Source organism: Rhipicephalus microplus, chromosome 4, assembly GCF_043290135.1.
Source record: "Rhipicephalus microplus isolate Deutch F79 chromosome 4, USDA_Rmic, whole genome shotgun sequence".
In the NCBI taxonomy this organism is placed as follows: Eukaryota; Metazoa; Arthropoda; class Arachnida; order Ixodida; family Ixodidae; genus Rhipicephalus; species Rhipicephalus microplus.
In genome coordinates, this window is record NC_134703.1 from 186,433,115 (window position 1) to 186,459,315 (window position 26,201).

The following is a 26,201-nucleotide window of genomic DNA, read 5'->3' on the forward strand; positions in this document are numbered from 1 at the left end:
GGCCTTGACACAGATTGCCCTTTTCTGAGGCACGGCCGTTCGCTGTGGACTTGCAGGCATAACAGCACCCCCGCCGCCAGACAATGCGCCGAAAAGACGAGCTGCTTCCACGGGGCTCGGATGACAGGCGCGCTCGTTCGCCAGGTCCCTCCAGGTTCGCCTCCAGGGCCAAGGGGAGAATGCAGCTCCAGACTCTGTTCCGGGAACACATCCCATTCTTGACGACAGATCCCAGCTCCACTGGCTTGTCGCCACAACTTGCTGGCCAACTTCGCTCGTCTCTTCTGACCATCTTCGGTTTCAGCACTTGTCGATGGTTCTGCAACTTGCTAAGAACGGTTCGACAACAGACAACACACGACACAAGCAAGTGCCCTCGGTCACCCAACAGAACACCAGACAAAGTATAGAACAACATATACCTATCTACGTGTCTATCGGAATTTTGTTCTCTCTACATCAAGAGGCACATGTGGGACACAAGACTCTTAAAGTAAGAACTTGAATTTTTCACACTTACAACAACGCAACGAATTAGAATACCACATGAAGTTGGCCCCTTGAGATCACTCTGAACGAGAGCGCTCAGCCCAGGTCGTGATGAGGTCAAAATTTTGCCCCGAATCGCCAGCGAGAAACCGAAAGGTTGAGAAGGTACTAGCTAGAACGCACTGCTCAATGCACCTGCATTAGCGTTTAGCTTTCCCCTTTTTTTTGATAGCGAACGTCAAAGTTGCGCTGTGGAGCAACATGCTCCACCTCAGTAACCGGCCACTTTTAGGCGACGATACCTATGCGGCACCAAGAGCAGCTCACACTTGCGACGTTGCACAGGGGAACAACGATACGGCTTGCTACGGATTGACTCCTCACCGCTTAGCTCGATATCGTGTTCGATCACCCTCGTGTTTCCGGGGCGGTCCGAAAACACGTCTCCAAACTCGGAAACAATCCTTCTCGGGTCATCCTTCCGGGCTTCACTTAACCTAGGCTCTAGGTTTATCTGCTCCCAGATTACTTTTGATCCCTCTTCGATTACCTCACTAGTACTCAAAACTTCCGCTCTCTCTTCCTCTGAAGCACTTAAAAGTAAATTTACGACTGCTTTAAAGTTACTGTGATAAATTTTGTTCCGCCGCCTTCCTAATTTCACTTCATAATTCATATCGGGAAGCTTCGATATCACTTTGGCGGGCCCTTCCCAATGAATCTCAAGCTTGTTCCTTTTGGACGGCTGCAGCAGCATTACCTGATTATCAACTTCAAAAGCGCGCTTCTTCACCGATTTCTCGTAGTGCTCCTTCGACAGCACTTGTGCCACGTTTTTGTGGCTTTCCACTAGCGCTTCAATCGGGAGATCCTCACGCTGCTCTCGAATGAGCGTCTCTCGATCAACTCTCGGCAGCTCGCTCCAACTTTCCGCTACAGGCGAGAGCGTTGCAACCCTCTCGCTCTGACTCAATGGCGCCATGTCGTCTCCCCCTACGCATACCTCGCCGGCCGCTTCCGCGACGGGCCGCTCGCGTGACCGCTCACGTGACTCATGCGTAAAATTTCCTTTCAGGGGTTCCGTCGACCCGCCGACAAGGTCACTTGAGAGTTCACTGCATTGAACCAGATCAAGCTGCCGCGATAGCTTCCGCGCTTGCGATCGCGTGAGGGCCATGCACGCTAAGTTGGGGAAGAACGATTTGCCCTGCTGTTTGAGAAGCTGCCCTGAGTTGTTGGAGAAAAGATAAGGAAAACGATCATTTAGCCCGGTAGACACAGCCGCTTCGGTGCGAAGCTTACCGAACGGGCCTTCAATGACAATCGTGGCGATTGGTAAGCGAACACTCTGCTCCTCGGCGACTTGCCTGATCCACGCGCATTCTCCTGTAAAGTCATCCGGAGAAGACACCAATGAAGGATGGACAACGTCCATGGTTGCCGCTGAGTCTCTAAGTGCTCGGCACGTTTTCTCATTCACCCTAATTTCTTGGAGATACGGCTTCAACAACCGCATGTTTTTTTCTGATTCTCGGATTGTTGCGAAGGCAAACTTTTCCTGACAGTTTCTCGCGATGTGTCCTTCCTTTTTGCAGTTGTAGCAGATTAGCGGCTTCCGTTTGTTTTCCGATTCAAATGCCTGTGTGGTAGAAACCTCACTCGATTTCTCCGCTTCTGTTTGCCCTTCCCCTACACTGTCCTTCGTAAGACACGGGTCCTTCTTGAAATTACGGTGCGGAACGGGTCTCCGTTGATCAGGTTTCTTTGAAAGCCCTCTTTTCTCTCATCCTTTTCAACGCGCACTGCCCTGCTGTGCAACTTTCGGCGAGTATAATACTCCTCAGCTAACTCAGCTGCCTTGTTTAGCTGTACTTCACCAAGTGTGTCCTGCAGCCAAAGCCTGACATTATCCTCGATGCAGCGGTAGAATCGCTCCAATGCAACGCATTCCACCACTCTATCGCGGTCGTCATAAACACCTTCGCCCTTGAGCCATTCAATTAAATCGGCCTTAAGACGAAACGCGAAGTCAACGTGTGACTCATTCCCCTTTTCAGCATACCGGAACCTTTGCCTGACAGCCTCGGGTGACAACTTATAACGTCTCAAGAGCACTTCCTTAACCTCGTCATAGCTCTCAAACGCTTCCCTCGACAAGCAAGTTATCGCGTCGGACACTTCGCCGGGAAGAAGAGCTAACAGGTTCTGCGCCCAAAGAGACCGCTCCAAAGCGTTTCGCTCACAGACGTGTTCAAACTTGACGAGATACTTCGCCATGACCTCGCCTACTACGAACGGTGGCAGTTGGTCCCGAATTCTAAAACCGCTGACCTGAATCGTCGGAGAAGCTACGCTAGGCGCCTGCGAACACTGTAGGATTGCCAATTCTATTCGTTTCAACTCGAGGCGCTCCTGTCTCTCGGCCTCCTCGCTCTCGCGACGTTCGCGCCTTTCAGCTTCTTCACGTTCGCGAACTTCGCGCCTTTCAGCTTCTTCACGTTCGCGAGCTTCGCGCCTTTCAGCTTCTTCGCGAGCTTCGCGCCTTTCAGCTTCTTCGCAAGCTTCGCGCCTTTCAGCTTCTTCACGAGCTTCTCGCCTTTCAGCCTCCTCGCGGCGTGCTTTGATATCCACCCAGGCCTCATCGACTTCCTCAGCCGACACTCCCTCATCCTTCATGATCTCAAGGATCGCTTGCTTTCGTTTCGCACGGCCCAAAGTAATGCCGAGTTCCTCACAAATTTCGATAGGTTCCTTCACTTCAAGGTTCTCCATCGTTCACACTAGCCTCTTGCTGTTTGCCCCTGTTAAGGATCTACTTGCCGTACCCACTATAAGCCTACTAGCAAGACGCGCAAGCAATTTTTCACACTTCCGTGTTTACCCCCTCCGGATTAACTTTGGTTTCAAAGCGCTTCGACTTGGCTTGAAACTATCAAAGCTCACTTCAATGCTTCACACAGCCCTTCTCTAAACTACTACAACCTGAGCTAGAGTAGTCTGGTGAACTGAGGGGAAAACATCAGGCACTCACCGCATCGATGTCGCTGACGCCGGCCGACCCCGCAGCTGCCAACCACTGTTGTGAAAGACGGTGACGCCAACACGGTCCCGAAGGCGCCACTGCTTCCAACTCCGCCGGGAAGGTCACCAGCCGTTTGGTAGCGTATGTTTCTCAGCTCGCGACTGCTTCTGCGCAGAGCTGATAAGACGAGCGGACGAGACGACGGTGAGTTAAACAAGGTTTATGTACAGCATATATACAGAGGCATTACAAATTCGGCACTGGGGCCGACAGAGACTCGAAGAGCCGAGCTCTTCTCTCTAACACATAGGTCTTCTCTCAAATGGGTCCGCTCTGACACACATGTCAGCTTTCACCTAGTACCGCCGATTGCGACGCGCCGCAGGGCTTCTTTTATTTGCACCGGGTCCAACCAAAATGTCCAATCAGAAGCGCCGCTGGTCGTCAGGGCAGACTCCTCCAATGGAGTCGCCGCGCAATGCGTCAGACCCCCAGACATGAAGACGCCAGTTGTTTACTCGACGGGTCGCTTGCCGAGGCTGACTCACTGCACGTGCACGCCAGAGAGGCGCCGTTGAGTTGTTGATCGCGTCAGGCGGACTGGCCTTGACACAGATTGCCTTTTTCTGAGGCATGGCCGTTCGCTGTGGACTTGCAGGCATAACACAGCATAGTGTACACTTTAGTAGCAGGTGCGGGGGGGGTGGGGGTCATGGTGCGCGCCCGCAGGTTTTCGGGCGTATATTCGCTGCCATTGCGGGGTGGTATTCGCACACACGGCACCGTAATGTTACAAATTTTCCGCTATGCAGCCAGGTGACTTGAAGGTCTCAACTGGCAAAACACACGCCAAGCAAGTAAGCTTACATTGTTTATTGACAATCTTGAATGCAGCAGTATATATGTGAACAAGGAACATTGTCTCTCACAGAGGGAAACAACACATGACAAAAAAAAACAGTGATAGCCATCTTTTTATTAAAATTAAACCCGCTGAAATCCTGCAACTTTCTCTTGGCTCATTGAGTCAGACAACGATATTTACACTGGACCCCCTTGCACAGTACTTGGTACTTTGCAGACCATTGTCTTTCTCACAACGCATGCTCTTGAAAAGTGCAGTGTCAGTAGGATTAGCCTGAGCCACATTATGATATTTGACAACGCATTGGCGAGCAGCACATCGCGTTGAATAAAAAGAAATAAAACAAATCCTCATCCGGAATTGGCCTCCTACATGACAACATGAATCCTTGCACCACAATCAGAACCAATAGGAAGATCAAATATTTTGGTAGGGAACACTAATTGCTTTCCATCCTCTCCTGTGCCAGCACTGTGTCATTATTTGCTCTTCTTGCACAAGAAACAGTGGGTCGGGGTACTATTTCAAGACAGTGAGAAATTCGAGATCACCGTTCGCAACAGGTTACCAAGCGGCGATCTTTTATTCAGATTGACTAAAAAAACTACTGCGACGGTATAAGAAGCGCGAAGAAGTTAGCAGTGACTCTGTAGAAAAGTGAAGTAGGTTTCTGCTAAACTAAGCCCAGCAATAAAAACTTTTGCTCATTAATATTTACCTGCTTGGAACCAAATGGTCCTCACTTTCTGAATGACCTTCAAAGTTCTTATGCTTTGCATTGACATAACTAAATGAGTTTTCTTTCTGCCAATGGTGCATAGTCATGAAAGACACTGCTCAAACGTTGGACAACGGCAGAAGCTGAATTCACATTTTTATTCTTTACTACTTCCTAACTGTCTTCCTAGCTCTTAACTTGGTTATCATAGAAAACTAGTCCTTTTTGCTACCTATCTCACAGCATTATAAAGGAAATAGCTGTTAGTAGACATTCGAACTATCATCATGTACAAACACTGGTCAACTTTAATTATACCTACTGAGTGCACTCAGTCATCGTTCTGTTAAAAATTAACATACCTTTGAAATGCCTTGTCATGCGTCATGATTGATTGATATGTGGGGCTTAACGTCCCAAAACCACCTCATGAGAGACGCCGTAGTGGAGGGCTCCGAAAATTTTGACCACCTGAGGTTCTTTAACGTGCACCCAAATCTCAGCACACGGGCCTACAACATTTCCGCCTCCATCGGAAATGCAGCCGCCGCATCCGGGATTCAAACCCGTGACTTGCGGGTCAGCAGCCGATTACCTTAGCCACCGTGATGAGTAACTAGACCACCGCGATGGGCCTTGTCATGCGTCAGGTATTTTACATAGAACAAGTAATATTACAGTAAGAGGTCGTTATTTGAACTCGGTTAAGTAAAAGTGCATAGCCCTGTGTATTTATATAGGGGGAAATCTCTCGACAATTTGAACACATTGGTATGCACAATAGCTAATTCAAACTGGGAGCCCCGTGCTTTGCTGCTCGCACAAGTCCGTCCCGAGTGATCACAATATTTTGCAAAAACAAGCCAAACTCGAGGATGAAAACGACTGAACAGTAACATTTCTGAGCAGATCAGATTTCGGATGCTGAACTGGAGCCTCTGGACAAGCTGGGAATGATGGTCACGGAGTCACGGTGGAATAAATGCAAGCGAATGCCAATTACAGATTACTTCTCATTTTGATTGTGTTAACTGTGTCATGTAAACAAACATGTTTTCAAGCCCAATTATTGACATACGTTTAAACACTAAGGCTCACTGCTTTCATGCATGTCGGTGCTTGTTTTTGGCATATCATCAGCCTGATTACACCCGCTGCAGGACAAAGGCCTCTCCCATGATCGGCCAATCAAATTGGTCCTGTGCTTTGTGCTGCCACGTTAGACGTACAAAATTTTTAATATCATTGACCCACCTAACCTTTTGTCTTCACTTCACGCGCTTTCCTTCTCTGTGAATCCAGTCAGTTAGCCTTAATGACCAGCGGTTATTCTGCCTGCGTACTAGGTGCCCAGCCCATGTCCATTTCTTCTTGATTTCAACTACGATATCCTCAACACCGATTTGTTTCCTGACCCACTCTGCTCTCTTCTTGTGTATTAAGGTTACACCTATCATTTTTCTTTCTATCGTTCGCTGAGTCGTCCCCAATCAGGCGTAACCCTCTTTGTAAGTCTCCAAGTTTTTGCTCCCTAGGTAAGTACAGGCAAGAAGCAGCTGTTATATACCTTCCTCTTGAGGGTTAGTGACAGATTATCATTCATGATTTCGGAATGCTTGCTCAGTGTGATCCACCCGTTCTTATTCTTCCTTATTTTTCTAGGTATTTTACTCTCATGGTTCGGCTCCGTGATTTCTACTTCCGCAAGACATGTCTTGCTTAATGAAGGCGCGAGATCTTGCACAGTTTCTTTTTAAAGCTTTGATAGTGTCATTCCCAACATGCACGTGTTATCAGTAATTGTTTCAACACTACTATAGCTGTACCTACCACTGCCTTGCAACAGTCTTTACATTCAACAGTCTTTACAATGTGAAAAAGAAGTGCTGCTAAACTTGTACTACTACAAGCCCATTTGTTACCTAGTTATATTTGATGCTCTATGCAAAGTTTGACACATACAGTGAAGCACAGTTTGTGACCCCATGACATGCACTGTCCAAGAATTTTGAAGCCTTCACATTTCATGTAAACTGAGTAATTCATAAAGCAAGAAAGAACAATCTGTGTACCCTATTTCGTACAGCTTAAACATACCGTACGCTAACACTGCTTTTCAGTATAAGGCTTCCATTTGTTTGCCTGGCATATTGGTGGCGCACGGGGTTGTCACTATGGCAACTGTAGAGCTTCTTACGGCTGGGTGTGGCTAGCTTAGAAGTCAATCGTCTCTTCTTAGACAGTTTTCAGAGAAGAAAAAAACAGACTCATGAGAAGGGTAAGACAAAAATGGTTGAACAAATAATGTTCAATAAATAAAGTGTCTTCAACCATACCTTGCAAATATTTTGGCCCATGAGCTTGCTTTCAGTGTTGACACATTATCCGCTGACTTGAGCTAAATTCAGAGTTATGAGGCATCCAAGCGTACACTGATATGAGTAGTTCCTTGGAGGCTGCGGTTGGGTTGTAATAAAAAAAACAGTCCTGGTTACTTTGGTAGAAGCGTGAACGGATTGGCGATGCATGATTAAGAAGAATGTATATGGGAAAACTGTATATAAGAAAGGTAGTGTAGACATAACATTGCTGATTTTGGGAATTTGTCTTGTGGATGGCATTATAATGAACTTGTTCTAGTGACGTTCTTCAGAGGACAAAGCTAGATAATTGCCCAACTGGATGGAGTATATGGTTCATGCAAGTGTAATATGGTTCATTGGATGCTTACAAAAAATATACAAATGCGTATATGTACTAAAGGTTCACTTGGCTCTACTATGTATTGAACTTATGAGCATATATTGCAACAGACTCATTTCGAGCAGAAACAGGTAGAACTTATGCTCTGTGATCTGTGCTACATTAGCAGTAAAGATGTTTTCAGTGAATGTGACAACGAAGTAAACAATCTCAAACATTCACAAGGTGTGCATATCATTAGCTGTACAAGTCGAAAAGTCTTATGAATTGACAAAAACTCCAGTGCATGCGAAAGGAAAGGGCCATTATCACATGCAAAGCAGCGCATTTTCACTCACCGGTGAACGCGTCTACATTGTGCATGATTATTCCGTCTTCGTAGGCAGTCTCCGAGTGATTTGCCGGCATTGAATTTTCACGCTCGAGGCTGCGCAGCCGGACATCGGTGAAGCACAGCAGCTGACTTGGTTCACAGCCCCTCGACACGTTCGCTTCGTGGTAGCGGCCCGTAAAGTGTGACAAACAAGCTCGCATTGATATATCAAAGCTGAATTGAAATGGAGCTTCGCAATGCCGATCGACAAAAAGTACCGCAGCTAACCACGAACAATTTGAACAAATTAACCGACAGAAACGCAATCGATGCCAATGGGCTGCTGCTTTTGGAGCGTCAGGATAATCTCAACACTTGAACTAAAACAATCACCACTCTTGTATTATTAGTAAAAGTAAGACAAAATATTTTATTCACTTTTTTATAAAAAACGACGTAGTAACTACTCTTCGAACGGTTTTTGTATATCCGGAAATAAAAAATTGCCCGCAGCTTCCCTCGGGGGAACACTGAGGAGGATGCGGAGCATATAATTGGTTAACGGGGTGTTAAAGTGCGACTTACTTGGGTCGATGGCTAAATTGGTTAACGTGGTTGTGAAATGGGGTGTTAAATTGCGACTTACTTGGGTCAATGGCTAAATTGATTAACGTGGTTGTAAAAGGGGGTGTTAAATGAGTGAACACGTACACACGTATGCGAAAGGGCGGCGCTGGTCGAAGGGAAGTCGATCATTGTGTTTGTGGATTCTTTGGAATTCGTTTCACCGCGACCTTGGACGTCGACGCGCTGTACAAACCAACCGAAGAGCGGCAACTGAGCGAGCGAGCGCCAACCTTGAGTATATATACAGCGCGACGGCGCATGCACTGTCAGCTGTCGAATGTTCGAGAAGGGGGAGAAGCGCAGCGGCGCATGCGCGCGCGTCAGCTGCTGATGTTCTCGAAGCGCGACGGCGCATGCGCGCGCGTCAGCTGCCGATGTTCTCGAAGCGTGACGGCGCATGCGCGCTACATTATACAGCTAGCGAATGTTCGTGAAGAGGAGAAGCGCACGCGGTGTGTAGAGGAGGAAGGGTGCACAGATGGTGGAGGAGTGAAGCGCGCGCGGTGTGTAGAGGAGGAAGGGATGCACAGATGGTGGAAGAAGGGGGAGGAAGCTTGCGGACGGCGCCGCACTACAAGCCTCGAGTATTCGATGCTCCGCATCTAAAAATTTCAGCCGCGTTAAGCACCCCTAACAGGGAAAATGCCAGAGTTATTCAATCATACGAGTGGCGAAACTCCCCATAGGCTCCATGTATCAACATCCGAACACAGCATTGGCTAAAATGGTGGAAGTGAGTAAATTTTATTGCCATCTTTTGACAACTAAACTAACTAGAAAACGCAATATTTTGTTTTTTTTTTTTGCGTTCAGCAAGATCGTGAGCGCCGCCGCATTCTGCTAAACAGCAAGGCAGCGCCTAGAGCTTGTTCTTAGGTGAGTTGGTCCTAAGGGTGCTGAATATGTTACATTGTCGCAGTGCTGGAGACGTGATAAAGGACAGAGGAGCTGCTTCTTCTCTTGATGCTGTGTCATTTTTCATGTGTTCCACATTGCGCTAGAAGTATTCATGTTCGTGTGGTACACAGAGAGCACAGCGTAATGTGTGCCCGTCTGCTCAGATGGATGGTGCAGCGAAGTCGGTAGTTTATAAGATTCATGTGGCGAGCCCACGATGTTTACACTTCAGCAAAATAGTGAGCGCCAAGGCGTGATGCAAGCGGGATGCAGCGTTGATCCGGGTGGGTTCAACCTGTAAGTCTGTCAACGGCAGCAGACGACGTTGCCCGAGCAGCAGACGCCGGTGCCATTGGAAAGACTCCACGAACATAGCACTTGAACAGAACGCTTGCAGTGCTAGTCGCAAGTTAACTGCAATGTTCAATGTTCCCACTTTCTTGTCATCGGGCTTTCATAATTATGTGCCATCCCAGCTGGTGTTTCAATGATTTCGCTATTAGTGGAATCGAATCACTGCGTGCAAGACAAAGCAGCCAATTCACAGTAAGTACTGATCGGTGCTTTTGTGTTTTGGTTTGCACTCTACCGTATCTGTGCCTTATTTGTGCGGTCATCACTACCATCGTGTTAGTCAGACACATCGTGAACCGCAGAGCATAATAGTTAAAATGATTCGTCAAACTCCCCGTGAGCAATCGATCTTCAGTGCCCATTTTCAAACGAGCAAACGAGGAGTAATAGAAATAATCAGGGTGTAGCGTTAGAACCATCGTAGCACGAAATTGCAAACACCACCTTCGATTAAATGAACCTTGACGCTTTCACCCGGCTTTGATTACGCCTTTGCAGAGCGAAAACAGCTGACAGCGGCAGCGGGCGCCGTGCAAGCTAAGGCCATTTATTAAGGTGACAACACCAATGTTGCGTGCGGTGTTGAGCAGCCAAAAAAAAAAGCGCACGCACAAGTTGTGATGCGGTGCTTTGTACTGTCGCTTCTAGATGGCACGACGATCGGCTCACTCCCGCCAGGTCGGCCAATGGCGTGTTCGAGTTTGGGAACGCAGTTTCGCGACTCATATATTAGAATAACCCTAAAAAATGCACCGTAACTGATCCGTCCACCGAAAGAGGAGTTAGTAATTCCACTCTTGCGCAAAGGACGAAACTCGCCGCAGTCGATTTTTTCGCCCTCTACCGCCATCGCGGGAACTTGAGTTTCCGGGACCTGGTGCGTCTACGTAACTCAGTGGCTAACGCCATGCACTCATAAGCAATAGATCGGAAATTTGATTCGGCATGCCGGTGTCTTTCAGATGTGAAGCAGCTTTGTGACTAGCCTGTGGAACGCTGTCCGTCAGTGTTTCCGTGGCAACTCCTGGCGCCGCGTTCCCCCGCTGCAGTTCGAACAATGCAAATTAGGTCAAGTCGCAGCGGCTCCAGGACGTCACTCTCTCTCTCACCTGCTGCCTGCTCACCCTAACTACAGCGGCTGGAGTAGGAAAGTTAACCTAACGCACCCACGTGGTGTTGCTCCTCCGCCCGCTCGCAACACACTTCTCTCTCACTTCAGCCTCTCCACCGCCCGCAACGCTCGGCCGCACGTCGAGTGGAGGCACTCTTTTGGCTCGTTTATCTGCGAAAAAACTAGCGTTTCTAAAAAACGTTTACTCGAATAAAGCCTCCACCGAGTTTCGCTTTAAGGCGTTCTTCCAGCACCCGTATCGACGCCATTTTCAGCTGGTTCAACGGCTTGCGCACCGCTGCTGCTTCCTATCCCATCATTTTTTCGGCATTATTTTTCTTTATTGCGTTTTCATGTATATATATATATATATATATATATATATATATATATATATATATATATATATATATATATATATATATATATATATATATATATATACGTATACTTATACGGTTAATGAAGGTGGTCGTCGACGTGAACGGCGGCGGAAAATTCTGCCGAGAGTGCCCGCATAATTGCTTTGCAATAGTAACAAAAATAAGGAATAGAATAGGAGCTAAAACGCTGCCCTGTGGTGGTACACCTGACGCAACTTCCCTGAGTGCCGATTTTCGCTGGTTTATTTTAACAAATTGTATACGCTTGGCTTCATATGCATTCATCCAGATTGGCATTGGTTCATTGCATATTGTCGCCTGCAATTTATTTATTAACGTTTGATGTGAAACCGGGACAAATGTTTTTGAAAAGTCCAGTGCGATAGGGTCAATCTGCTTTTGATGATCGATGGCTGAATACAGTTCATGTATTACTTCGGTAAGTTGCGTAACGGTGGACAGCCTGTTATGAAACCTGTTCTGGGATGATGACAAAATGTCTTGTTTTCAAGATAAATGGTCATATGCTTAAGTATAATGTGCTCTAGTACTTTGCAAGTGGTGCATGTTGAGGTCGTCGGGTGATAATTAGCGACGTATACTTCACTACCAGATTTGTGAATTGGTATCACCTGTGCCATTCACTAGTCCATTGGAGGTGAGCTTTTTGTTAAAGACAGGTTTAGGATATCGAACAGATATTAAGTTATACATACGAGATAACGGATCATGAACTCATTCAGTATATTATCAGTTCTTGGTTGTTTCTTGATCTTTGAGTTTTTAGCAAAAGATCAAATATACCTCCTTCGTTCATGTGGAAAGGTTCAATGGGTTAACGCAATGAATTTCTAGAGGCGGAGGAATTTCGTTGTCAGCAGTGAAAACTGAATAGAAATGCTTGTTGAACAAATAAGACAAGTGTTTGTTTTCTTCTGGAGACAACGCACAATATTTTTTTTTACTTTTTGAATTTAGATAGTTACAGAATATTTGAGGTGCGTCATTCATGAAGTTCGGTGAGGCGAAAAAAAAGTAGTAATTTTGGGCTGCTCTAACTTGAGACTTTATTGAATGAATATCTTTTGTAAGTTTCTAAGTAATTGCTGGATTCGATGTGTGTTTTGAAGGCTTTCTCGGGCACTTTACGTTTTGTATGAATTATTTCACGATTTATCCAAAGATTGAATTGTTCTTCCAAGTTTTTTTTTCAGCAGGTATGTCGCGAGAAATGCAATACGATACAACTTCTTTAGATTTCAGCCACAACGTTTCAATATGAACATGCGGGTGACCGGCTAGCTTCTCAAATGAGCTAAGTTCTTGTGATCGCTGCTTCAGAATACTAGTCAGTTTCAGTTTCACTTTATTTACTTTCGCATTGCTGAAATCGAGATGCCGCAGCGTCACCGAAATTGCTGAATTCGAGATGAGGCAAAACTGAACTTGAATGCCCGATACACTCACGTATAGGAATCGAGCATAATGCTATCTTTTGATTAGATATGCCATCTATTAGTTCAATGGAGGCCTTGTCTGCGTAAAATTGGTCACTAATAAAAACTAAATCAAACACGTTTGAAGAACACCCCTGTGCACGAGTAGGTTCTTTTATAGTTTGAGAAAGAATAAATGTCAGCTTAGTATCAATAATAATGTCGGACGAAGGTGACTGATGGTTCATACTGAACCAGTCGATATCAGGAAGCTTAAAACGCCAACCAGTAATAATCATACGTGAGAGAGCATGAAGGTAAGGTCATTAATACAGTTAATGCGTTGCTCCTAAGAATGACGAGAGACTGCCAAACACGCAACGATTTATTATTGGACACAAGGTTAGGTGCGCCCCACCGCGGAGGTCTAGTGGCTAATGTACTCGGCTGCTGACCCGCAGGTCACGCGATCGAATCCCGGCTGCAGCGGCTGCATTTCCGATGGAGGCGGAAATGTTGTAGGCCCGTGTGCTCAGATTCGGGTGCACGTTAAAGAACCCCTGGTGGTCCGAATTTCCGGAGCCCTTCACTATGGCGTCTCTCATAACCATATGGTGGTTTTGGGACGTTAAACTCCACATATCAATCAATCAATCAGAAGGTTAGGTGCATTTCACAAAAACTGCTTTTACTCCTTCAACATCTAGGAGGGCACTGAACACATTACCTTCTCTTAAGATGACCAAACCTCCCCAACTTGTAAATCTGTCTCCACCTAAGATTGCAGAATTTCGTGGTGATTGCTTGAACAGAACCAGAAAGTAAACACGGGCTCGGATGCTCTCCTGGTGACTCATCACGTAGAATGAAAACGCATGCCAGCATTTTACAAAACTTTGTTGTCTACTCACCCTTACAACCGTATACTAGGCTCATCATTGAAGCAACGGCAATAGCAAATCGTAGCTGCGTTAGCAAGCTCTTCATTGCACTGACGAAAAGGACCTAGATTACTTGAATTCACTGGCACGTTGTTTTTCTATGTACACTTCCCTCCTACTTGCTTTTATTTCATCTTCCTCTTTGTATATTGATTGATATAATTGTGATTTCATGTGAGAAGTATATATTCTTGCTGCTTTGCAATAACATTTCACATGGAAATTAGCGCTCGTCCTCGTTGTTACCTTAGTCCGTTGTCTGTCTTTCTTAAGCTTCAGCTGAAAAAAAAAAAACATGGAATACCACCTAGCCCGTTCTCACACGTTGCTCCAGTTATTTCAAAGTACCTGACGTCACTTGACAGCGACGTTTCGGTCAGTGCGAAAAAGTCGGGATCTGTGCTCAGTAAAAATGATTCTAGCCAGGCTGCCTTTAGAATAATGCTGCGAACGTTTTTGTTTGAAAATTTTGCTTCGAGCGTTTCTGGGTTTTGCGTGGTCGCGACGTGCGTACTTGGGTTTCTTTTTTTTTTTTTTTTGAGGGTTGCGCTTAATAGGCCGTATGCAGTTTGCATCCTCATCCCATCTTAATACTTCATTGTGATTTTTTAACTTGTAAAACGCGGAATTTAACGTTTCACCCACCAATTTCTTTACCTTAGCTGTTTCCCACAGTTCGTTTCTGATGTTTCGCACTCAGGGCGAGAATCCAAATGTTCTCCCACCGCGATTTTTTACTCTTTTAATTTACAGCAATTCTGAAGTATTGCCATTTTATTCCAGAACTCTAGAAGCTGTAGTGTTACAGAGCGTGCATTATTAATGAAATGTTTTCCTAGTCCATGGATTCGCTAGATACCCATGGGTTCTAGTTGAAGTACATTCTTTATTATATGTTCATAACAATTTCTGCAAGGTCCTTGTACTTTTCTTTGCTATTCTCTGAAATTCCATACACTGTTAGACTACACTGTCGCGAGCGCTTTTCAAGGCGGCCTAGTCTGACTTCCACAGCTGAAAGGGATTGCTGTAATTTGTTCAGTGCGGTTACACATGAGGAAGCCTCATCATTGAGAGCTGCTACTGTTTTCCAGTTTACATACGATGGGAGTTAGTTGGTCATTCCTGATTTCTTTGACGTTTTCAGCAACTTGTTCAATCTGTTTAAGGAGGAGGGTTAGCTCTGTTCCGGATCAAGGGTTTGTGCCAACGTCCCTAGAAAGTGACTATTTTTAGAGACTAATAGGCATAGCAGCCTCGGGCCCGACAGCACAACTAGAGAAATATTATTTGAGCGAGAACATTTGCCACGGTCTCTGCTCACCTGTACGAAGAAAACAAACGAATTAGACTTCGTGCCAGCAATGCATCAGTGTCCCATGTCGCCTGGATGGTGGCGATTCCATTTTATACTCCAGCGTGTTGCCTGCAGTGCCGTCAATGATCCGTCGAGGCTCGCTAAAGTGGCAGCCGCTGTTGATGAAGGGGGTGTAGTCTTGATACAGTTGATGTGCGCATGCGCCGTCGACGTGTTACAGACGTGAGGATCGTCGGTTGTCAAGCGTTGATCGCAGCTTGCCAGCCTATTACATCACACTAAGCCGGCATCAGTAGAAAGAAAGCGGCAAGTTGTACGACGAGAACAAATGGATTAGACGTAATGCCAGCAGTGCCGTCGCACTCCATCGCGTCTAGATGATTGCGATCCCACAATGTAATCCAGCTTGTGCCTGCAGTGCCGTCAAATGCAGTGTTTCGAATGTTCCTTGCATTTGTGGAAGTACAACCCCATGCTTCAGGCGATGAGCAAGAACACGTGACTGGAGACGGACAAATCGACCTAGTTTCGACAGAAGTTGGTGGCTCTATTTTATATTTTTATCTGTCGTGTACACGTAGTGCCCAAGACCTATATGGGGGACGGGTAGGCAGACAATTTTTCGTTACAGAATACAGATAATTAGACAATACGAAAAAATTCACGCTTTGCCAGAAAGGCGCAGCAATGAACGCGATAGCGACAAATTGAAAAGTCACGCGCAACATTGAAAGCAGAGCGAAACATGCCCCACGTCCCTCATGCACAAATAATGCACTAAACGTACTCACATGTACGGATGCACGCAAATAAGCGTCTCATTTGTTACTTTGCTGTGTTCGAAAAGCGCGCACTTTTCACCAACGGAGACTGCAATGATTGCAGTGATCTTTGTGCACCCGGTAACTACAGCAGAATTTTTCCAGGTAAAACCCGAGGCCAGCCAAAGCGTACGACCTTTCTTTCCTCGCCGCCGCGAAATAAGGGCGCGTGAGGGAGCGTTGCTCCCCTTCTCTAATCCGGGCAAAGTACGCGTAGGAGATTATAGCTGGCGCCGCCGCGCGATGTGGCGATGCACGCTCATTGCGCCATCTTGCTGGTAATCCTGAGAAACACTATCCCTCCCCCCCCCCCCCCCCGAGATGATCGTGAGCAGCGGTAAGTGCTTGGCATAAGTTGCTTGCGTTTGAAGGGTAAAAAATGTGCTCCGGGGTGGCTCAGTGGTTAACGCCTCGCTTTCCCGACGCAGAGGTCCCACGTTCAATTCCGCGCGCCCGACGGTTTTTCTGTATTTTTTTTTTCCTTGTTGCGTTTTCATATATATATAGATAGTATACATATACAGTGCATGACATCGACGCCGACGCCCATGTTGGCGCCGGCGGCAAAATCCAGCCGAGAGTGTCCATATTATTGCTGTCGCAATAAAAACGTAATTAAATGTACACATACGTAGTCCCACAAGCGGGTACATAATATAAAGGAAGTTCATAATACTATTCCTTAACTAACAGCCGCCGGTTAACACAACTGCAGTGAATATGCAAATGCATCGAGTGATGTTATTCCTTCTGCCAATAAAGAGAATCTTCTCTACTGGTTTATAGCCTTGGAGCAAGAATGACATTTGAAGCGCCTGAGTCCTGCAGCTCATTATCTCAATTTGTATGGGCCAGTCGTGGGAATCTGATTTCAAAACCTATTCCTGGGGGCTTAGACTTGTGTAGATACATATAAAAGAGATTCCAGGACAAGAATTTTACTTCCACTAGACACTCTTGTGGGTGAGTTAGTTCATTGCTCTTTTTATTTATTTATTTATTTATTTATTTATTTATTTATTTATTTATTTATTTATTGATTTATTTATTTATTTATTTATTTATTTATTATACCATCAGGGCCAGAGGCATTACAGAGGGGAGTGGTACAGAACAAAGGCATAACATGAGGTAGCATGGTTACAAAAAACGTTGTGTACATAAAAAGGAAAAGGAAAGACAAAACAAATTAGTATTATCGCAACAATGTGGTCACACAAACACAGATCAAACATCAGATATTTCTGCATATACAATATTGGCTAAGGCAGCACGGAACAGTTGGTTATCGGTGATACCCGCAATTTCAGCGGGAAGGTGGTTCCATTCCCGGGACGAACGGGGCAAGAATGACTGAGTGGCAGATTTTGTATGATAATAGTTAATGCCAACCTTGTGACGGTGATCAATGCGATGGGAAATGTATAGTGGTTGGGGTAAGAGTTCGTTGCGCAGGAAGGAATGATAATATATTTTATGTAGCATAGTTAACCGAAAAAGTTTCCTGCGTGATGATAAAGAGGGAAGGGAAAGGCTGCTTTTCATTGAAGGTATGCTGGCAGTACGGTTATAGTTTGACAGGATAAAGCGAGCGGAATTATTTTGAACAAGCTCGAGAGAAGCGATTAGATTTTCTTGGCTTGGATCCCATACTGATGCTGCGTACTCTAACTTGGGGCGTATTGAGGATTTGTAAAGCGATAATTTTAGTGACGATGGGGCTCTAGAAAAATTGCGGCTAAATACCCTAACATGCTATTAGCGTTGTTGATGATATGTTCAATATGTGTTGACCAGCTGAGATTAGTTGTAATGTGCACTCCAAGGTACTTATATGATGTAACTAGTTCTAAAGCTATGTTGTTTAGGTAATAAGTTGACTGATGCTTGGGGTTGCGGGATACATGCATAACCTTACATTTGTTAATGTTTAATTCCATCAGCCAAGTTTGGCACCAGTTAGAAACAGCGGTTAGATCAGACTGAAGGATTCTAATGTCGTCACTATTATTAATCTTACGAAATATCACACAGTCATCTGCAAACAAATGAATATTAGAGCACAATTTTTACCACTGTAATCGCTGTGTCTGCCTGCCACTGCGGTTGCACCTATTGCATGCTGTGCAGGATAGACCCTCCGCAAGTGTAAACACTATCTGACCCAGTGATTTCTCCGTGGTGCCACGTCTCAATAACAAACATGATATTGAAATATTCACTTCACTGCGACGTTCTTGGTATCCGTACTGTGTTTGAGGTGTTGCAGTCTTCAAACTGGTTAGGAGCACGCACCATCTTTTATGGTAAGGGGCACTCGAACTTCCTGCTGTGACAGCAGCGCCAGAATACATAGCATAGTGAGGAAAAGTAGCAAAGCTGGATAGGTGCGATAAAAATTAGCCTTGATGTTGCATTTTTTAACAAGAATGAAAATTATCCATCTACAAGTTTCCAAGTGCGCATGCAGTTTATGCGATAAGTAATGAACCACGAAGCACTTCTTTATGTCTTTTTATTGTTAGGGGGTTTTCTTTGTAGCTCTTCGTGCCGATGCTGATGAAACTGGGTGGATAAGACAAAATTTGATGGCACCTCATGGCTAGTGTACCGTGCCTATGAGTTTCTGGAAATTTACTTATCATGACAATTGCTGCTGTAAGCTCAAGTATGTATTCCTGCTCTCGCATCACATCACGTGTACCATCATTATCCAGCAGCCTAAAACTATCGCAAACTCCCGCAAATATTTCGGCGGTGCTTTTGTTGAAAACTTATTGCACAATTTTGTCATTTTCACGGGATCACATTGCAATAAACTGATAGCTACGCGTGGCACTGGCCTTGTTGAGACACGTAGCATATTGCAATAAGGTATTGTTGGGCTACTATATATACATTTCTTGCTTCAATGCCACCGATTTTTCATGGCCCAACAAAATGATTCATTTTGGGATTTAACGTCCCGAAACCACCCTATGATTAAGAGAGACGCCGTAGTGTAGGGCTTCGGAAATTGTGACCACCTGAGGTTCATTAACGTGCACCCGTATCTGACCACACAGGCCTGCAACATTTCCGCCTCCATCAGAAATGCAGCCGCCGCAGCCGGGATTCGATCCCGCGACCAGCGGGTCAGCAGCCGAGTACATTAGCCACTTGACCACCACGGCGGGGCGGCCCAACAAACTCCCACAACTGGTTACCCTAGTAAATTTGCAGTTGTGCGCGAAATATAATGTGGGTAAAATACTTATATGTAACGAATGAAAAGTTCATTGGGCGGTAAAATATTCTGAAACCCTGTGTTATTATATATTTATGCGAACAACACCAAAAAACTACACTTTGTTTCTATTTATAATTCAAGTTTACTTTCTTGTTTTCATCACTGCAGTGGCAATCTCGAATCGGCTACTGCCCTCAGGGTGACGCGCTACTGGGGAAGCTGAACGCTTACGAAAACCTCTACCTGTTCGGCCGCCTCCGAGGTGTACCTGAAGAAAACCTACCCTATGTAGTTGCTCAAATTATTGATGTCACAGGTTTAGAAGAACATGCCACCAAAAGATGTGACTATTACAGGTAAGTTTCTGCCTAAGCTGCGCCACAGCCAGTTGTTCTCAATTATATTGCGGAGCTTCACGTACCAATGCTACTACGTAAGTTTGCGACATCTCAAACTGGTGGAAGAAATACGTTCTGATAGGTCCTGCAAAGTGATCTTGGGTGAGCCTGAGTCACTGTTTTTTTTAATATTTTTTTATTTTAACATACTGCAGCCCCTCTTGGGGCTATAGCAGGAGTGGGTACATTGCACAAAACCGTGCATCGAACAAGTTCAATAATGAAACAAAAAAAAGAAAGAAAGAAAACATAGTAACGACGAAACCAGGTATTCGAAAGTCAACATAGAAGGAAGTGTACAGTTTTAGCGGCATGGTAAAGGGTTACATAAAATCGACCTAATACACACATCTAAGTACAAAAGTGCACTCGTACAAAGGGGGAAAGGAAACAAAGCGGTATATGTACGTAGTTTACAATAGTTGTATTTCAGAAGGAAATGTAAGCAAGTCAAGAGAGCGCACGTGGCCAGGCAACAAATTCCAACGCTCAATTGTTCGCGGAAAAAAGCTATATTTGAACGTGTCTGTGTGGGGATGATACGGGGAAACGTTAAGGGTGTGATTGCTTCTGGTCTGAGTTTAGCATAGGACGCAAGGCCTTGAGCTCCGGCGGCTTCCTAACGGGCTGGACGGACCAAAATTATTCTTTTAATGCGGAGCAGAGCAGAGCTTCCTCTCAGCGAGACTGTCTCCTCCTGTTCTCTCATTGTTTGGAAATCTAAGCTCGAGCACTCCCGTAGTATAGGTGCCAGTGTTGCTACTGAATCACAATTTCGCAATTTCTCTGTCAAATATATATTCATAAGGGTAACATATACTCGAGAGAATTCGGCTTTGGTAATTGGGTGGTTGCAGTTGCCACTTGCAGTTGCCAATTGGGTGGTTCCAGTTGTCAGGGTGGCAATTGCGTAGTGGTTAGAGCATCCGCCTCGCATGCAACAGGTCCGTGGTTTAAATCCCGGTGCCGCGCAGTTCCCAACCGGATTTTAAAAAAATCCACGTGTTGATGTAACTGCATTAAGAGGCCTGGGGTGTGGCCTCACCGGCAACCACCGCCGGGAACGCACTCCCTCACCAGAGAAGAATTGGCCGCCCTGGCGCAGTATCTGGCCACTACCTCCCACATGCATACGTCAAATAACTCACGGCCCTCAGTCCCCAGCAGCTGCGAAGCAACTGACCACGGCAGCGGTCAGATCTGCAACGCAGCAGAGGGTGATAAGAATCTCTGGATCCCGACAGGCTGCCATTGGAATCTGAACTTGGCAACATTTAACGGTAGAACCTTACCTAGTGATGGAAGTCTAGCTGTACTATTCAAGGAGCTAGAGGGTGTTAAATGGGATATAATAGGGCTCAGTGAGGTTAGGAGGACAGATGAGGCCTATACTGTGCTATAGAGAGGGCACGTCCTTTGCTATCGGGGCTTGGCAGACAGAAGAGAACTGGGAGTGGGGTTCCTCATTCACAGAAACATAGCTGGCAACATAGAGGAATACTATAGCATCAATGAGTGGTAGGTATTGTAATTGAACTGAATAAAAGATACAAGATGAAGGTAGTACAGGCTTACGCGCCTACATCCAGCCATGAGGACCCTTCAGTTGAAAGCTTCTATGAAGACGTGGAATCGGCAATGAGTAAGGTAAAAACACAGTATACTATAGTGATGGGCGACTTTAACGCAAAGGTAGGGAAGAAGCAGGCTGGAGACCAGGCAGTAGGAGATTATGGCATCGGTTCTAGAGACGCCAGAGGAGAATTACTAGTAGAATTCGCAGAACGCAATTATATACGGATATTGAATACCTTCTACCGAAAACAAGGAAACCGCTAGTCGACATGGAGGAGCCCTAATGGCGAAAACAAGAACGAAATAGACTTTATAATGAGTGCACACCCAGGCATCGTGCAGAATATGGAAGTGGTTGGCAAGGTACGCTGCAGTGACCATAGAATGGTACGGTCTCTAATTCGCCTACACTTGAAGAAGGAATGACAGAAACTGATAGGCAAGAAGCCAATCAATGAGCTAGCACTGAGAGGGAAAGTACAGGAATTCAAATTGTCGCTTCAGAACTCGGCTCTTAGTGAGGAAACCCACCTTAACGTAGATACAATGAATGATAATCTGACGAGTATCATTACGGAGTGTGCAGTGGAAGTTGGAGGCAGGGTAGCTAGACAGGACACTGGCAAGCTTTCCCATGAAACGAAAAATCTAATTAAGAAGTGTCAAATCATGAAATTCTTAAGTACAACAGGCAACATAGAACTGGCAGAACTTTCGAAGTTGATTAATAGGCGTAAGGTATGCGATTTAAGAAGGTATAACATGGAGAGAATTGAACACGCTCTGAAAAACGGAGGAAGCGTCAAAGCAGTGAAGAGGAAACTTGGGATAGGCAAAAATCGGATGTATGCACTGAGGGACAAACAAGGCAAAATAACTATCGATATGGATAGGATAGTTAAAATAGCGGAGGAGTTTTGCAGAGATGTGTACAGTAGCCGAGACAACCACGACCCTAATACTATAAGAACTAGCAGTAACCGAGATGACGCCCCGCCGGTAATGATAGAAGAAGTCAGAAAAGCTTTGGAGAGCATGCAAAGAGGCAAAGCTGCTGGTGAGGATCAGGTAACATCAGACGACCTGCTGAAAGATGGAGGACAGATTGTGTTAGAAAAACTAGCCACCCTGTTTACGAGGTGTCTCCTGACGGGAAGAGTACCAGAGTCTTGGAAGAACGCTAACATCCTCTTAATACATAAGAAAGGAGATTAAAAGGACTTGAAGAATTATACCCGTGCCACACGGGTATAGAAAATGACATTCGGTGGCGAAAGCATTCAGTTCCCGAATGACATTTTTTTCGGCGGCGCTGCTACACGTCCAGAGTGAATGACATTCGGCTTGATGATGTCGATCGCAGCACCTTCCAAGTGAGCATTAGGTGAATAGCAATAAAAAAATAAACAAGCCTTTACAAGCTTCATACACATCAAATAATCATTAAATGTAGAAATAAGCTTATTACGCTGCCCTAAGTTTTAGTTTCTTGCTTTGTTTTACGACGTTGCAGCCGAACGTAGCAACCTAAGCCAACACTAGTGAAATCCACAGCGTAAATAGGGAATGGCGCCTGTCGCATCTCTCAGAAGAATATGTTCGCAGAGTTCATTTTTTCATGGCAGCACGTGTGTGTTTCCGTGCAAAGCATTGTGCTGAAGAGCGAATAATTCTGGAGCAGAGACGAGTTATTATGCAGCAGCTTCAGGACATTGAACTTCGATTAATTTCAAACCATTTAAACGTGATCTTCGTATAACGTTTAAAGCACTTTTTTAAATATTTAGTGCAAATAAAAGACGGGAAGTTTTATTTTTAGCTGAATATGATTTGTTTTATATACTTTAATGTAAATTGCACTTCGCGAGCTGTGTCGTCGAGAGTAGGCATTTCTTAGTCAACTGAGTTCTGGCGAAGGCATTTGGGGGCGAATGGCATTCGGACGAATGTCATTTGGTTCGTTCGTGTGGCACCGCGCGAATGGCAATAAATCTGAAGGCATTCGGGAATAAATGCCATTTTTTCTGCTCGTGTGGCACGGGTTTTACAGGCCGATCAGCTTGCTCTCTGCAGTATACAAGCTATTTACAAAGGTAATTGCTAACAGAGTAAAGAAAACATTAGAATTCAATCAACCAAAGGAACAAGCAGGATTTCGAACAAGCTACTCAACAATTGACCACATTCATACTATCAATCAGGTAATAGAGAAATGCTCAGAGTATAACCAACCAATATTCATAGCCTTCCTAGATTACGAGAAGGCGTTTGATTCAGTAGAAATATCAGCCGTCATGCAGACACTGCGAAATTATAGCGTAGATGAAGTATATATAAACATTCTGGAAGAAATCTACAGGGGATCAACTGCTACCATAGTGCTTCATAAAGAAAGCAACAGAATACCAATCAAGAAGGGTGTAAGGCAGGGGGACACAATCTCCCCAATGCTATTTACCGCGTGCTTACAGGAGGTTTTCAGAAGCCTAGAATGGGAACAGTTAGGGATAAGAGTCAATGGAGAATACCTTAGTAACTTGCGCTTCGCCGATGACATTGCCTTGCTGAGTAACTCAGGGGACGAATTGCAACTCATGATTACGGAGTTAGACATAAAGAGCAGAAAGGTGGGTCTTAAAATTAATCTGCAGAAAACGAAAGTAATGTACAACAACCTCGGAAAGGAGCAGCGCTTCGAGATAGGTAATAGTGCACTTGAAGTTGTAAAAGACTATGTCTACTTAGGGCAGGTAATAACCGCAGAGCCTAACCACGAGATTGAAGTAACTAGAAGAATAAGAATGGGGTGGAGCACATTCGGCATGCACTCTCAAATTATGACAGGTAGATTGCCACTATCCCTCAAAAGGAAGGTATATAACAGCTGTATCTTGCCGGTACTTAGCTACGGAGCAGAAACCTGGAGACTTACAAAGAGGGTTCAGCTTAAATTGAGGACGACGCAGCGAGCATTGGAAAGAAAAATGATAGGTGTAACCTTAAGAGAAGAGAAGAGAGCAGAGTGGATTAGGGGACAAACGGGGGTTAAGGATATCATAGTTGAAATAAAGAAGAGGAAATGGACATGGGCCGGGCATGTAGCGCGTAGACAGGATAACCGCTGGTCATTAAGGGTAACTAACTAGATTCCCAGAGAAGGGAAGCGGGTAAGGGGGAGACAAAAGGTTAGGTGGGCCGATGTTATTAAGAAGTTTGCGGGTATAAATTGGCAGCAGCAAGCACAGGACCGGGTTAACTGGCGGAACATGGGAGAGGCCTTTGTCCTGCAGTGGACGTAGTCAGGCTGATGATGATGATTATTATGATGATGATGATGATGAGTTGCCACCCCATAACCGCCTGCATTCTTTGCATAATGTGTTGAGTGGCGGTGGGTTTTCGCCTCTTCCGTGCAGCATGGACACCATAAAATTTCGGCCACCAGAGATTTTTGAACAAGTGGGCCTCCATTAAGAACGCGAAAGTCCTTTGCATTTGTGTTCTTTCAAAATCCAGTGGCAATAAGCAGACATTGAACCTCGCCTTCGGGCTAAGCAGCGTGACGCCTTTGTGCAAGACTTTCACGGTGGCTCATGCAGCTGAAAAATTAGCTTTAAGGCTACATTCGAAGCGAAATAACCTAGGAGCATGAATTCACACTCAAAATTAGAAAGTACCACCACCACAAGAATCAAAACAACCTCCATTGTGTCGTCGTTCACTTTTTCCATCATATCTTGCCTGGTATGGTTTTCTTTATTAGTTAAGAGGCAATGCTGCATGGAAAGCTGCCCGGGCTCCGAACAAGGACGTAAATACTGGGAGTTATATCTTCGCAGCTACAGCAATCCCCTTTTACGTTACAGTTACTTATAATATTATGCCCTATTTTTCTTGGCGTCATTGCCCGTCAGATCTCATTATTGTTGTGTCTAACAAAAAGCTATCCCTTAAGCGCACACTTCTTTCCTTCATTCATAGCGAAGGTTTTGCTCTCGTAGTCTTCATGTCTTGAGAAAGTACGTGGAGGAATATTAGTGAGCTGCCAGATTATAATAGACAGTTATTGTATACTGGGCTTCCTGGGACACCGGGCATACCGTGATACCGGAATCGAAGCGCGCATGCGCAGATACGTACGTTACCCATACCGCTTATTGTACTCATGGTATTTTTCATATTTGATGTTACCGTGGTAGCGTAGGCGTACGCAGAGTACGTAAACATGGCCGCGCTCTCGGACGCCCACTTCGAGGTTATTTTGGCGTAGTTGTTCAAAGATTCACGTTTCGCAGCAAACGAATGTTTAAAGTGGCTTCGCTTGCCTTCAGGTGGCTTCGACGACCGCGTATCACGGATGTTGGCGTACATTTTGAGATAGCTTCCCATTTCAAACGCGTATAGGCCTAACTGCAAGATCAATGTAAACAAACCGGCAACATCTTTTTTTCGCGTTTGGTGCATGATTCATATTTATTTCATTTACTATTGGTAAAATAAACTAATAACGATGCGTCATGCGGTGGCATAGGCAAACATTCTCGTTTTATTTTTATTTTCACTGTCTTTAGCTTATTACCTAGTTGATAATTGGCTCCACTGTCGCAGCTAGGGCACGTAAACCACGTAAACGCAATCCTACTAAACTATAAGACGCGGTCCACAAAGAACGTTTGCTGCATGGTAACATCATTTCCTTAACCTTCGCTATCACGTTTACCATAAAATCTAACTGCTGAATTAGATCACGTGCTACGTTACACCAAACAGGAGTGTTCCACACGGCCGTCATTGCTGCTGGCGGTGCTGACTGACCCTCCCCTGCTTATAGCACATGTACGCACCATTAGGTGGATGGAATGATCGCCACCCTGGTAACTCATTTGGTAGAGAATCAGATGCGTTATTTGAAAATCGCAGCTTTGCTCCTTGCCCAACGCCAGTTATCTTTGCACAACCTTTTGTTATTCACATTTACACCACAATTGCTTCTAATACCAT

At 45.2% G+C, this 26,201-nt stretch overlaps 1 protein-coding gene across 1 annotated transcript in view; it reads left to right on the forward strand.

Annotated features, from left to right (window-relative positions):
* LOC119173009 (phospholipid-transporting ATPase ABCA3) overlaps positions 1 to 26,201 on the forward strand; it is a 94,394-nt gene that overhangs the window by 17,190 nt on the left and 51,003 nt on the right. The window contains exon 2 of the mRNA XM_075893877.1: positions 19,396 to 19,583. Within this exon, the coding sequence (XP_075749992.1) occupies positions 19,396 to 19,583 (188 nt within the window). The remainder of the gene's footprint in view (positions 1 to 19,395; positions 19,584 to 26,201) is intronic.